General features: G+C 37.1%; 3 protein-coding genes across 3 annotated transcripts; 2 read left to right on the forward strand and 1 right to left on the reverse strand.

The window, feature by feature from the left end:
- Positions 1-1,393: 1,393 nt before the first annotated feature.
- Positions 1,394-3,116, forward strand: LOC18035416 (transcription termination factor MTERF6, chloroplastic/mitochondrial). The gene is made up of 2 exons (XM_006422313.2): positions 1,394-1,604; positions 2,019-3,116. Exon 2 carries the CDS (start codon positions 2,024-2,026, stop codon positions 3,011-3,013), a length of 990 nt encoding a protein of 329 aa, XP_006422376.1. The 5' UTR covers positions 1,394-1,604; positions 2,019-2,023; the 3' UTR covers positions 3,014-3,116.
- Positions 3,117-3,694: 578 nt separating this feature from the next.
- Positions 3,695-6,590, reverse strand: LOC18033949 (probable L-type lectin-domain containing receptor kinase S.5). Its single transcript, XM_006422314.2, has 2 exons — positions 5,269-6,590; positions 3,695-4,807 (listed from the first exon to the last, which is right to left on the reverse strand). Exons 1-2 carry the CDS (start codon positions 6,539-6,541, stop codon positions 4,032-4,034), a joined length of 2,049 nt encoding a protein of 682 aa, XP_006422377.2. The 5' UTR covers positions 6,542-6,590; the 3' UTR covers positions 3,695-4,031.
- Positions 6,591-10,729: 4,139 nt separating this feature from the next.
- LOC18034037 (protein FAR1-RELATED SEQUENCE 5) lies at positions 10,730-14,247 on the forward strand. Its single transcript, XM_006422315.2, has 2 exons — positions 10,730-13,537; positions 14,067-14,247. The coding sequence occupies exons 1-2, from the start codon at positions 11,351-11,353 to the stop codon at positions 14,088-14,090; spliced, it is 2,211 nt and encodes a 736-aa protein (XP_006422378.1). The 5' UTR covers positions 10,730-11,350; the 3' UTR covers positions 14,091-14,247.
- Positions 14,248-14,268: the final 21 nt, after the last annotated feature.

Below are 14,268 nucleotides of genomic sequence, written 5' to 3' on the forward strand. Positions count from 1 at the left end.
CCGACAAAATAGAGAGGAGCAAAATAATTGCTTGAAATAGAAGTTTCATATTTTTTTGATATTTCATGTTTAGTGGGATTAGATAAATATCATTTTTAGTTATATGTCAACTTTTATTTTATTTTTTATAATTTTCTCTTTAATGGAAAATCATTTTTTACCCTCAATGAATAACTAACGAATGACATTTAATTAATAGTGAGTTAATAGAAGGATGTTTTGAGTTATTATTTAAAAAATAGGAATAAAATGGGCTATTGGATCCAGCTCTGATGACCACTGTAGGCTGGATTCAATGGCTGGATCCAGTTGTGGTATGGTACCACTGTGGTACCATAAATTTGTCCTTGGAATTGTATACCTAAACAGTTAAGGAAAATATAAATATATTCTCAATTAAAATACATTATACGACTTATTCGACTTTCTACTCTACATATTTAATAAAATTACTAGATTTATTCAAATGACTTACTCTACTTCTACTAAACGTCATCAAAAGACTTACTTAACTTATTCAAACAATTTACTCAATTTATTCAATAAATTTACTCAACTTGTTCAAAAGACTTAATCGACTTATTCAACTCCTACTCGACATGATTAAAAGACTTACTTAACTTGTACAAATAACTTAAGATAATTAATACTCAATTTATTCAAAGACTTACTAGACTTGTACTTAACTTATTCAAAAATTTTAGCCGACGTGTTCAAAATACAAATTAATACTTGACTTATTTAATAAACTTAGTCGACTTGTTCATAAACTGACTTGACTTCTATTTGACTTATTTAGAAACTTGTTCCACTAATTACCTAAATTATTATATGCTACTCAACTAATTACATGATTTATAATTTATTACTAAGCTTACTCTTACTCGACATATTTCTTGACTTCATGCCCGACTTTCATCTCAACTTACTCCTCTCACATCAGTTTTTGCTAGATTAGATACTCAACATATTTGACTCTTACTCGATTAAATACTCGGCTTACTCAATCCCCTTACTTGACTTCTTACTCAACTAAATACTCGACTTATCCGACTTTGTACTCAACTTGTTCTTAGAATCATTTTTCTATCACCCAAAACTTAAATTAAATATTTTTATCTTAAATCCCTACATTTTATGTAATAATGTATGTGTGCAAACACCAAAATCAATAGTGTACTATTAGAGAGGATGAAATAGTGAAGTGAGAACATGTTTGGAATGGTGATTGTAATGATAAGCAAATAGATGGTTTCTTTTTGGGTATTTTTGACTTTTTGTCTCCTTGCATAATGGGATATTTTGTATTTAGGGGTAAATAGGGTATATTGAAATAAAAACGCTCCTACATCAGTCATTTGAAACAAAACAAGGGGAGGGCAGCTACGGTAATTGAAAAAAATACGAACAACAGAGCAAGAAGAGTAGTGAAATGCTCACTCACTACACTAGATAAGGCTTCACAACACGATTGCTTCTGCTTCTGCTTCCGCTTCTACTCTGCAGCATCTTGTTCCATTTCGGAGTGTTGATTTCAGGACTCGATAAGCAATTAGAAAGTATTTAACTTGTGGTTCTTCCTGATTATTATATTTAAGTTCAAGGTAATGCAGCTTTTCTTCAACTCTTCGGAATCTCACTTGTCCAATGTCAATTTCAATTTCCTTGTGCCAATTACAGTAACACTGTGTGTCTTTCTTTTTTTCAGAAACAACCCAAATTTTGGTTATTTAGACATCTTTTGCACTTATCCGTGCTATCTTTTATTTTGTTTATGATTGTGCTAGTTCAATAATTGTTGATAAAGATTGAGAAATGGTGCTTTTTTGCGACTTCAGTTCATCTTTACATAAACAAAGTAAATCAATTGATGTTCTATCGTCTGCTAAGCAACATATACCCCAAATAGTTGCACAACAATCAAGTATTAAATGTATTGTCAAACAGAAAGAAATAGATGGACACGCGTGCTTGTGCTTCTTTTGCTTTGAGTTTGATAGGCTAAATCATCTCCTCAGGAAATATGGAAATCAGCACCAGTCAAAACGGTAATAGCGTCATTTGGTTCTTGAAGGACAGAGGTTTCAATGATAGAACCATCCACGATATGTTCAAAAGATGCAAGCGCCTGCAAGGTGTTGAAAAGGATAGGGCCGCTGACAATTGGGCTTACCTGAAAAGCATTGGCATTTTAGAGAGGAAACTCCCTAATGTTGTTTCCAAGTGCCCCAAAATCCTTACTCTTGGTCTGAATGAGAAGCTTGTACCAATGGTTGAATGCCTTGCCACACTAGGAACAAAACCCTATGAAGTTGCTTCTGCCATAACCAGGTTCCCTCCTATACTCTCCCACAGTGTGGAAGAGAAACTGTGTCCTCTCTTGGCCTTCTTTCAGGCTCTTGGAGTCCCTGAAAAGCAACTTGGCAGGATGATATTGCTAAATCCAAGGCTCATCAGTTACAGCATTGAATCGAAGCTCACAGAAACTGTTGACTTTCTCACCAGTCTTGGCCTTGCCAGAGAAGGGATGATCGGTAAAGTCCTTGTGAAACATCCATTTATAATGGGTTATAGTGTTGATAATAGACTACGCCCTACTTCAGAGTTTTTGAAGTCAGTAGGACTGAAGGAGCTAGATCTTCAAGTGGTTGCAGTGAAATTCCCTGAAGTTTTGTGCAGAGATGTGAACAAGATTTTGAGACCCAATTTTACATTTTTAAAGAGATGTGGGTTTGCAGATGGACAGATAGCAGCTTTGGTCGCTGCTTATCCCCCTATCCTGATCAAGAGCATCAAGAACTCATTAGAACCAAGGATCAAATTTTTGGTTGAGGTAATGGGGCGTCAAATTGATGAAGTTGCTGATTATCCGGACTTTTTCCGGCATGGTTTAAAGAAGAGACTGGAGCTGCGACACAGGCTTTTGAAACAAAGAAATATATATTGTAGCTTGAGTGAAATGCTGGACTGTAATGCAAAGAAGTTCCTGATTAAGTTTGGATTATTTGCTTGAGGTATTACAGTCAGATTCCTCTTTTCTTAATTTTTCATATTTTGCAAACTCTAGCTTAGTTTTTAATCTCGTGTTTAAGATATTTTTCCTTGGTCTATCAAATGATTCAACTTGTAAACATTTTTTTGGTGACTGATGAGAAATAGTAGCTTAGTTTTTCTTTTTCGCTTCAGATTCTTAATGAATTACTCAAAAACATGTATGGATGCATCATTATTTGACATTGTGCATGGAGTACCTAAGCAGCAAATTCAGCTTACGCAGCTAACTCACTATTTTTAGTTCCCACTTTATTTATTTTCTTCCCTCGCCCAGGGTAATGTCTGGTTCCCTTATTAGTTTCTGAGTATACTTTCAGACAACATTAACTAGTTGATTTGCTATACCTATATCACATATGAAGCAGTGTTACAAGTCAAACTTATGCCTTCTCATTGTGAATTCTTCACGGAAAAGAAAGGCTTTGGATTATGTACTGACAGGTATCTCTGGACTTTGTGATGTACAATAGGCTATTAGGTTCACTCACAGGTGACTGCCTTATGTTTTCAATTTCTTCCCTTCAACATCATTCATGTAGCGTGAACCAAAAGACCTTTTCATTCTGGTGAATTATCCTTGAGAGAGTATCAGTGCATCTTTGACTGAGGAATGTTCTCCACTAGGATTTCCACACAGGCCTAAAGTTTTTATTTAATGATAAGTAAACAAGATGAGGGATGGCTAGTTGCATGCCAACCTTTACAAGTGATCTTATTAAAAGTTTTGTACAAACAAGTTTAAATAGTATCCAGGTAAGACTGACATGCAAATAGTGGTAAACAAATGTGATGGTTCAATGGTACATGATTTCTAAAAACAAGAAAACAAATGAATGCCATTGTAGAACTATGAAGGGAAGATTAATGTGAGATCCTGCACAATTTCACAGTCTATACATTTGTTATATCTCCATAGCTCCAGATGCTCAAATATTCAAATGAGGACTCGAGTAGTCTTGATTTGGATAAACTACTTGTTACCCAGAACCTGGAGAAGACAATGTGATGCTGGAAAGTATACTGTCAAACATGCTGATGGGAGGACTGGTTGAAGGCCATGTGAATGCTGGCTTGAATTGAGGTACATAAGGGACTGTTGAAGTTCCAGATATGATCTGTAATATATCCTCTGTTTTAGGCCTCTCACTGGCTATGGGATGTGAACATGCTAATCCCAGAAGTAAAAGCCTCTTTGCTTCATCAACAACAGAATTGATGTTAAGCCGTTGGTCAACAGCATCTTGAATGTGACCTTCGCGATGCAACATCCAGACCCAATCAACCAACGTATAAGCATGTTGTTGGTGAGGGATCATATTTCCAGGACTTCTGCCACAAACGACCTCCAAAACCACTGCTCCAAAGCCAAACACATCAGATTCCGGGGTAGCCTTCCCCGTGTGGAAGCATTCCGGAGCAACGTAGCCCATGGTTCCAGGGACTCCCACTAGTCCATGCTCAGCATAGGAGTTCCTCTCATTCTCTATGGCACGAGCAAGACCAAAATCACCCAGTCGAGCATTAAAGTCTGCATCAAGCAAGATGTTGCTTGCCTTCAGATCACGGTGCACCACCTTCTGGTCATATTCATTCTGCAGATAATATACTGCTGAAGCAACCCCTGTTAGTATTTTGTATCTGTGATTCCAATTCAGAGTAACCTGCTCGGAAGTCCCATATAAGTACTTCTCTAAGCTACCATTTGGCATGAAATCATAGACTAATAGAAGCTTCCCTTTCTCATGGCACCATCCTGAAGAGAGAACATGTTATAGAAATTATTAATATGCTAGTGAAGCATTTATGAAGTTTTCAGTTCGAAATTAGAGTGGTATTTATATAACTTATTCTGGAGCTTTTAGGAAATGTATGTGATTAAAAAACTCAACGTGTTGACCTAGACTAATTTATTATCTCGGGAAATTATCTATCTATGAAGGCTTTATTTGAAGATTGTTTTGGTCAAAATTCAATAATTTGAAGTTGCTTCAAAGTTGAAAATTCTTTTGAATGGGATAATCTTGATCCCGTTTTGCTCCTTTGACAATTAAAAGAAAGAAAATGAGAGCGTAATTATTTGAAGATTGTTTTGGTCAATATTCACTAATTTGAAGTTGCTTCAAAGTTGAAAATTCTTTTGAATGGGATAATCTTGATCCCGTTTTGCTCCTTTGACAATTAAAAGAAAGAAAATGACAGCGTAATTACGCGTACCAACTAAGTGAACGAGGTGCTTATGGCGAAGACGATGGATGATGGCGAGCTCAGCTAAGAAATCACCTTTGCTTTTGATGCTATCCCTGGAGAATTTTTTCACAGCTATTTGAGTATTATCAACATGATATTGATCATTGTGGTGGATGATGCCTTTGTAAACAATGCCGAAGCCACCTTCTCCAAGCCTCATACTCTCATGGAAGTTGTTTGTTGCCTTCTTTAACTCCTTATACTTGAACTCCCTTGGCATCCCAGGCAATCTCAATTTACCCAAATTATGATGAGGCTCTGCAACCCTTGATCTTCTCTTTTTCACATACGCGATTGCACATAAGACTAATAAAACAGCCACCAAAGGGACACCCACCCCAGCTGAAATCACCAGCCATTTCCGATCCTTTTCCTTCTTCGTCTGTATAACATCTATGTCTAGTGTCCAAGAGCGGACACAGTTCAACTGAATATGAGGATAGCCAGTAGAGGCAGAAAAGCCAAAGTAGGATTCTGGCTTGAGATAATCTTTCAGATTTATCGTCTCCTTGAGAAGCGGCTTCTGGGGCATTGTTTCTCCTTCTCTGTCCATGAACACTTGCATCAATTTGGATTTGCCATCATACTGAACCCAGACGGTGTAGCTGTTGCCATCGGATAAGGTTATGTTATAATTATCCTTGAGAGGAACATTCTTTCTGGATACAACAGAGTTGATGTTGAGGCCAAGATGATTGTCATCTGGGTCGAAGCCTTGCTTGACAGTATCGAATTCAATGGCTACGAAATGGTTAGCTTTGTTACCATCAGTGAAGGCATTGGTGAGACCAAGCCACTGACCATAACTTGATTCGGGAGGGAAGCTATCATTGGGTGCAATGACAAAAGCAAGGCCATGACCAGAAATATCCCATGCTGGACTTTTGTACAAATTAATAACAAAAGTGGAGTTGAAAGAGACCAAGTACGTGTTATTGCGGTTACCATCATCATCGCTGAAGAGCCTGAAAGGGTGACGGTACATGATTCGGCCAGACTTGTTGTAGTAATGATCGATGAACCTCATGTGGGCCGTGTCAGGGGTTAGCTGAAGAGCTCCTCCGTCGATGGTAGTATTTTCACCAGCGAAGGTGAAGTTACCATGGTCCCTCTCATATACAAAGCTAGAAAACGAGATCGTTTTGTGATCAAAGGATGCCGCCGCTGCTGAAGTAGTTGAATATTGAAGAAGATGCATATGGGTGGTGATTGTGAAGAAGATAATAACTAGTAAAAGCATTGTGATCGATGATGATATATGAATTATAAGATGAAAATTAGAGCTGTGTATGCCGTTTAATTAGGCTTCAAACTTCTGTAGCTCTAGCCTAAGCACAATCCAGTTTTATCGCCGTGTTGGACCATTTTTAGCTATCGCTATAATTAATATAATTCGTATGCCCACTAGATATATTATAATGGGGTTAATTTCATATTACTCCCTTGCAAATTAATTATATTTAAATTATTCTTTTATTTTTAAGAATTTTAAATTACTTCCTTATTTTTTGTTAAAAAAGCCAAAAAAATTATAAACCACTCTTTTTTTTCTTATTTTTTATATAATAAATAAATTTTAAATTACACTATTCATCAAATTATTCCTTCTTTTTAAAAATATCAAATTATCCATTTTTTATTAAAAATTAGGAAAAAGTAAGGGTAGATTAATGAATTTTTATTATTCTCTTACAAAAGAGAGTCAATTGAAGTTATAAAAAATGAGAGAATAATTCGAAGATAATTAATTTATAAGGGTTTTTGAAATTATCTGTAGTTAATTCTTAAAAGTATGGAAGGTTAGGTTTTGACCAGCTTAGCAATTAATGCAAGTGATTGACATTCAAAGTCAAAAGTTTCATACAAATTTAGTCATTGTCATTTGAAGGTACTGAGCCATTCCATTCCATATGGATTTTGAGAAATTTCTCAGCCATCACCTACAAGTACGGAACGGCGCAACAGGCACGACAAGCACGACGATATTTAGCATTTTTTTTTAGGTAATGGATATTGACATTAATGACATCGATGATACGGACGTATTGAGACCTTTAGAAATGTTGTGTGATAATTATTATTAAACTTTTATACCTGTTGTAATGTTGGGTCAGCTATGGTGCCACAGTTGTATGGTACCACAGCTGGATCCAACCATTGGATTTAGCTCTAGTGACAACTGTGGACTAGATTCAATGGTTGGATCCAGTTGTGGTACCATACAACTGTGGTACCATAGATTTATCCTGTAATGTTTTGTGTTTGTAAATTTTTACAATTATGCAAATGAACTAATTTAACATTAAAATTATGCCTTAAAAAAATTATGTGCTTGACGTTAAATTCTATTTCTATATGTTTTACTAATTTGTTTGCATTTAAGCTCTAATTAAATTTATAACAATAAAAGACCATCTAATTAACAATTGAAAAATAATTTCCAGACAACCAACCAAACGTATTTTTAATATTTTGTAATATTTCCAAACAACCAACTAAACACATTTTTATTGTCTTCATTTTTAAATATTATTTTATGTACAAATTATTAAACGTGTTTTCATATTCATTAAAGATAATTTTTTTCTTAATTTATAAAACAAATACAAAAACACCATTTGAAAGACGGTACCAAAAGCACCTTTATGTTTTCAGCACCGATATTCTCACACCAATGAGCACCACAGTTAATACAAAACGGTTCGTTTTGTGTTAACTATAAAAGATTTAACTGTAGCTTGAAAACGCAAACTCATTTTACTCAAACGCAGACCACACACGCGCTCGAGTTTCTGAAACGCAAACTACACACACACTCATCTCACTGGACCACAGCACTCTCTCTCACCGTGGGTCTCTCCACATTTGGCTTGCCTGTCAGTTGTTTCTCTCCCAACCCCATGAATTGCATTCTCACGGCACTTCTGGAATTTGAGACCTAGCTGCAGCTTCACTCTCTCGGTTGTCGGAATTGATTTGTGGAGGTAATTTACGCAAACGTAAACCACACACACACTCATCTCAGTCGACCACAACACTCTCTCTCGCTGTGGGTCTCTCCACATTTGGCTTGGCTATCAGTTGTTTCTCTCTCCACCTCGTGGATTGCATCCTCACGACACTACTGGAATTTGACACCTAGCTGCAGCTTCACTCTCTCGGTATGAATTTATGTTAATTTTGCTATCTTCATAACTGCCTGTTGTGGTCGAGTACAAGATTGCGAAGATGGGTTATGTTAGATTCTACTTGACACCAAGATAGAAGAAGATGAGGATGAGACCAAGCCTCTAGCTTAAGTGTCATTTGGTACATATGCTATGGCATTTTGTTGAATCGAGTTACTCCTACATTTTAAGTTTGCTTTTAGAATATTTCTTGTAAATTTTCATGTTAAAAAACCAATCATTTGTAGTTCAGTAGATTGATAAGAATTCATTTCTTGTGCTTGGTTTTTTATCATACTGTTGTACATGTAATTAATTCATTTGTAATCTTTGTTGCTTTCAAAGGTAGGCTTCAATTGAGTTGAAACTTTAAAAAATTTAAAAAAATGAACCGCAAATAAAAGACAGCATCATATTGGGTGACAAAATGTTCTCGTGGATGATCCTGATTAATGCTGTGTATTTCGCAATGTAATTACTTGCTGATCAATTTAATTGAATTGATTAACACATTGGTTTGAGTTTTGATATTGCTGCTCTGTTTTTGGGTTAATTGAAGATCGCATTTTTGCAAGAACTGGTAAATTGGACACGTTAACAAAAAACTCTCACGTATTACTGAAATAATAACTGATATACTTCAGCCCTTATGGACAGTACACAATGGTTGCAAGCAAATCAACTCATAACTTACACAATAGTTGCAAGCAAATCAATTCATAACTTGTAAATAAATAAACCCCAAAAAATTGGGCATTAATTTCCATTTTCCAGCATATAACAATTTCTAGCAGCAAGTTTTAACAACAGATGACTTCCAACAACAACTCATCCCAAAATCAGCAACTCATAACTCACAACACAATAGCATTTTGCTAATTTCCAATAGAAAGATGCGTGAGAGAGACCCACGATGAGAGAAAGCCGAAGGAGAGAGCAACGAGATGCGCGAGAGGCCGGATAAGAGAGACCCACGGCGAGAGAGAGAGCCACAGCCGAAGAGTGACCCACGCTCGAGAGAGAGAGCCACAACCGAATAGAGACCCACGCTCGAGAGAGAGAACCACAGCCGAAGAGAGACCCACACTCGAGAGAGAGAGCCACAGCCGAAGAGAGACCCAAGCTCGAGAGAGAGAGCCACAGCCGAAGAGAGACCCACGCTCGAGAGAGAAAGAGAGAAAACCGAAGGAGAGAGCAATCCCACGATCCGTTTTGTGAGGCGAGTGTGTGAGGAGAGTGTGTTAGTTTTGAAACTACAGTATTTTCTTTGAGTAATGATACAGCCACAAACTCTTGTACAAACTTATTTTGTACAAACTGATGTGGCATGATAAGATTGGTTGAATTAAATATCACTTGGCCCACATGATTTGTTTTTATTAATTTATATTTTCATTCAACCAATCTTATCATGCCACGTCAGTTTGTACAAAATAAGTTTGTACAAGAGTTTGTGGCTGTATCATTACTCATTTTCTTTTATAGTTTGTGGTGCTAAGCGTGGTGCGTTTCTCATTTTTCTTATGTTTTTGTGTTCTGAGTTATTTGAGTCGTTGAGCTCAGCATGCCATTGTGCGGTTTAGGGGGCCTGATTGGGTCACTGGGCTCGGTGCTGATGGGCTATTGGAGGCATCACCCATTTGGGCTAAAAGTATAATTCAAGAGTACAGCTTTTAACACACCTAAAGAATCTTTATAACACCCCTTTTAAATTTTATTTCTTATAATACTCTGTTTAATTATAAAATGCTAACTCATCTTGTCACTAAATTTTACTCTAAAAAGAGTGTTTTTTTCAAAATTTATTTATAAAATACTTACAAATCCTAAAAATTTAAATTATTTTTATTATATAATTTCTATCTCCATAATTTTAAATTCTTAAAATTTAAAATTTAAATATAAATTATGAAATAGGATGAATGTATAAAAAATTGTTAAAAGAATAATTTATTTAAATGTTTAATTAAATTGTTATTTAAAAATTATCATTAATTAGATAATTTCAATTAAAGAGGGGATTTTATAAAAGGCTTAGAGGGGTTGTAGCCAAAATCTAATTGCCCATTATCAAAGGTTTCCCTATCAGTCTTTTTTTTCCCCTCTTTTTTAAGAATGAAGAATGTCAAAGAAATGAAAGACATAAATTGAAACAACGGTAAAGTAAGTTATTTATATCAGATTTATTTATTTATTTATTATTATTAATTTTTTTTCTTTTTGGGGCTAATAAAAAGCATTTACTATTTGGATTTCTTTATCTCTCGAAAATTTTCCAATTGCCAAGGCCAAAAAAATGCTTCTTTCATTATTGTTCGACCAAGGAGCCAGATCAACTCAGGATGAGCTCGGACGGTAGATATGATAGCTAGGGCCAACTCACAAGATAGTCCCGAATCAAAGCAGGATTAGAAAGTAAAATCACCAGCACTCAGCTTCCCCTCCACCCACCCACGCTTCTCTGTTCTCTCCAGTCCCTCCCTAAAACGAAAAAGTTTCACCTTTTCCGTTTCCTTAATTCAATTACCTAAAACCCACTTCATTTCTCACCAATCTTGCAAGAATCCGCAGTCCAATTTGATTCTTCTAGGGTTTTTCTTTCCCCTTTACAAAACCCTAGTCACCCACAAAAATAAACCTCTCTTTGTATGTGTCTCAACTCTCAAGTCTCTCTTTTACACTGTGCTACACTCTTCTATTCGCCAATCAATCTCTGGGTTGGCGTTCCTTTCGCTCTGGATCCATCAGAGCTCACAGAATGGTCAGTTTATGTGTTTATTTCACTGTTAGTCATTGTATATCAATTCAAAATTTCAAGTTTTAGCTGCCCACTAGATTGTAGAGGAGCATATATATATATACATATGCAGTCATTGATATAGATGGATAGCGAGGTTCTTGAATTTGATATAGGTTTAGGAGGAGGCAGTAGCGGGCGAGATGGGGATGAGGATGCAATGGACATTTCGCACCATGTTGATGAAGAGGACATGGTTGACAGTCCACTTCCTGTTACTTGGGGTGGCAGTGGTGAAATTTACCTTCCTGAGGGTGACTTGTTGGATCTTGAACCTTATGAGGGTATGGAATTTGAGTCTGAAGAGGCTGCCAAGGCATTTTACAACTCCTATGCTCGTCGTGTTGGGTTTAGTACCCGTGTCAGCTCCTCACGCCGTTCTAGACGCGATGGAGCCATTATCCAAAGACAATTTGTTTGTGCTAAAGAAGGCTTTAGAAATCTGAATGAGAAGCGCACCAAGGATAGGGAGATCAAGCGACCTAGAACTATTACTAGAGTCGGGTGCAAAGCGTCATTGTCTGTGAAGATGCAGGATTCAGGGAAATGGGTTGTCTCTGGTTTTGTTAAAGAACACAATCATGAGCTAGTTCCTCCAGACCAGGTTCATTGTCTTCGTTCTCATAGGCAAATCTCTGGTCCTGCTAAAACATTGATTGATACCTTGCAAGCAGCTGGAATGGGCCCTCGTAGGATCATGTCAGCCTTGATTAAAGAATATGGTGGAATAAGCAAAGTGGGATTTACAGAGGTGGACTGTAGGAATTACATGAGAAATAATCGCCAGAGGAGCTTAGAAGGGGAATTTCAGCTCCTTTTGGATTATTTGAAGCAAATGCAGGCAGAGAACCCCAATTTCTTTTATGCTGTGCAGGGCGATGAAGACCAGTCTACAGGCAATGTCTTCTGGGCGGATCCAAAGGCTAGGATAAATTATACTTACTTTGGTGATACTGTCACCTTTGACACAACCTACAGGTCCAATAGGTATCGATTGCCCTTTGCACCCTTCACTGGGGTAAACCATCACGGGCAACCTGTGTTGTTCGGATGTGCATTCTTGATAAATGAATCAGAAGCATCCTTTGTTTGGTTGTTTAAGACATGGCTTATGGCAATGTCCGGACGTCCTCCTGTGTCAATAACAACTGATCATGATGCAGTGATACGATCAGCTATCAACCAGGTTTTCCCCGAGACCCGTCATCGTTTTTGCAAGTGGCACATCTTCAAAAAATGCCAAGAGAAGTTGTCCCATGTGTTTCTCCAGCATCCACATTTTGAAGCAGAATTTCACAAATGTGTTAACTTGACTGAATCAATTGAGGAATTTGAGTCCTGTTGGTTGTCTCTGGTTGATAAATATGAACTTAGGGATCATGAATGGCTCCAAACAATTTATGCTGCTCGCAGGCAGTGGGTTCCAGTATATTTGCGCGACACTTTTTTTGCAGAAATGTCCATAACCCAGCGAAGTGATAGTATGAATTCGTATTTTGATGGATATGTGAATGCTTCAACCAATCTGAATCAATTTTTTAAATTGTATGAGAAAGCACTAGAATCTCGGAATGAGAAAGAAGTGAAAGCAGACTATGATACAATGAATACTTCCCCAGTTTTGAAGACTCCATCTCCAATGGAGAGACAAGCATCTGAGCTCTACACAAGAAAATTATTTATGAGATTTCAAGAGGAGCTAGTTGGGACACTGACATTTATGGCATCAAAAGCTGATGATGATGGGGAGATCATTACATATCAAGTATCAAAGTATGGGGAGGACCATAAAGCTTACTGTGTCAAATTCAATGTTTTGGAGATGAAAGCTTCTTGTAGTTGCCAGATGTTTGAATTTTCAGGTCTTCCTTGTAGACATGTGTTGACAGTCTTTCGAGTCACCAATGTTCTTACTCTCCCATCTCATTATATGTTGAAACGATGGACAAGAAATGCCAAGAGCAGTGTTATGTTAGAAGAACGTTCTAATGATGCATACACCAATTATCTAGAATCTCATACAGTCCGATACAATACCCTACGCCATGAGGCATTCAAATTTGTTGATCAAGGGGCGAAGTCTCTAGACTGTTACAATGTTGCAGTGGATGCTCTGCAAGAGGCTGCAAAAAAGGTTGCAGTGGCAGCTAAGAATGATGGGAAAACTACCATGGGCAATGGACGCATTAGGGGGAACTCTGCAAGTGATGCAAATAGGGCAAACAGTGTGAGTGGGAATCATCATGCAAGCTCCAACCAGCATTTGTCTGAGGTGAGAGCTTCATTTTGTTGAATTAACTATTAAAAAATGTCATGAATGAGGATGTGGTTACTTGATAACCTTTTGTGGTTTGCCAAATGTTTGCTAGGCATTTTTGTACCACTGAAGGCTAATATTGTGCTTTTTAAGGAACTGCCGGCGGGTGTGCCTCTGAGATGTATTATATACTGCATGAGCTTGTCATACCATTTTCTGATTGATTGATGCCCACATGGTTAAGGCATTGTTTGTTCATAGTTCATACTGAATGGTTTGACAGCGCTAGGAGTTGCTTCTTACATTTCTTTAGAATTTTAAGTTTTCAGTTCTATGACGTCTCTAGTATTGGAATTTTAATTGTCAGTTCATATGATTTTACCTCTTTCTTCTTTACCTCTAGAGATTTGGAGGCTGTTTTAGCTAAGTTTGGGTTCCTATCTGTTTTGTCTTTCTGCTGTATTTTATTATTTTGGGTTTCTGGTTCACCATCTTGTTATTTTTTCCCCCCTTTAATAAGTTTTGTTTCACGTTCCCTTTTTAGGAAAAGATACGAAGAGAAGTGTAGGCTTGTATGATTTGGTTAATAGAAGGCTGTCGTCATACTAGTCTAAAAATATCTCAACCCCGTATGCCTGTCGTATTTTTTGTTAAAATAGCATCTGAATAAGAACAATTGATTTATTACTGCCTTTCCTGTGATGCCTATTCTGCCCTCATAGTTCTGCTGGACTGGTCGAGCTGAC

The sequence above is a fragment of the Citrus clementina genome, unplaced genomic scaffold (genome assembly GCF_000493195.1).
Source record: "Citrus clementina cultivar Clemenules unplaced genomic scaffold, Citrus_clementina_v1.0 scaffold_8, whole genome shotgun sequence".
NCBI classification, from domain to species: Eukaryota; Viridiplantae; Streptophyta; class Magnoliopsida; order Sapindales; family Rutaceae; genus Citrus; species Citrus x clementina.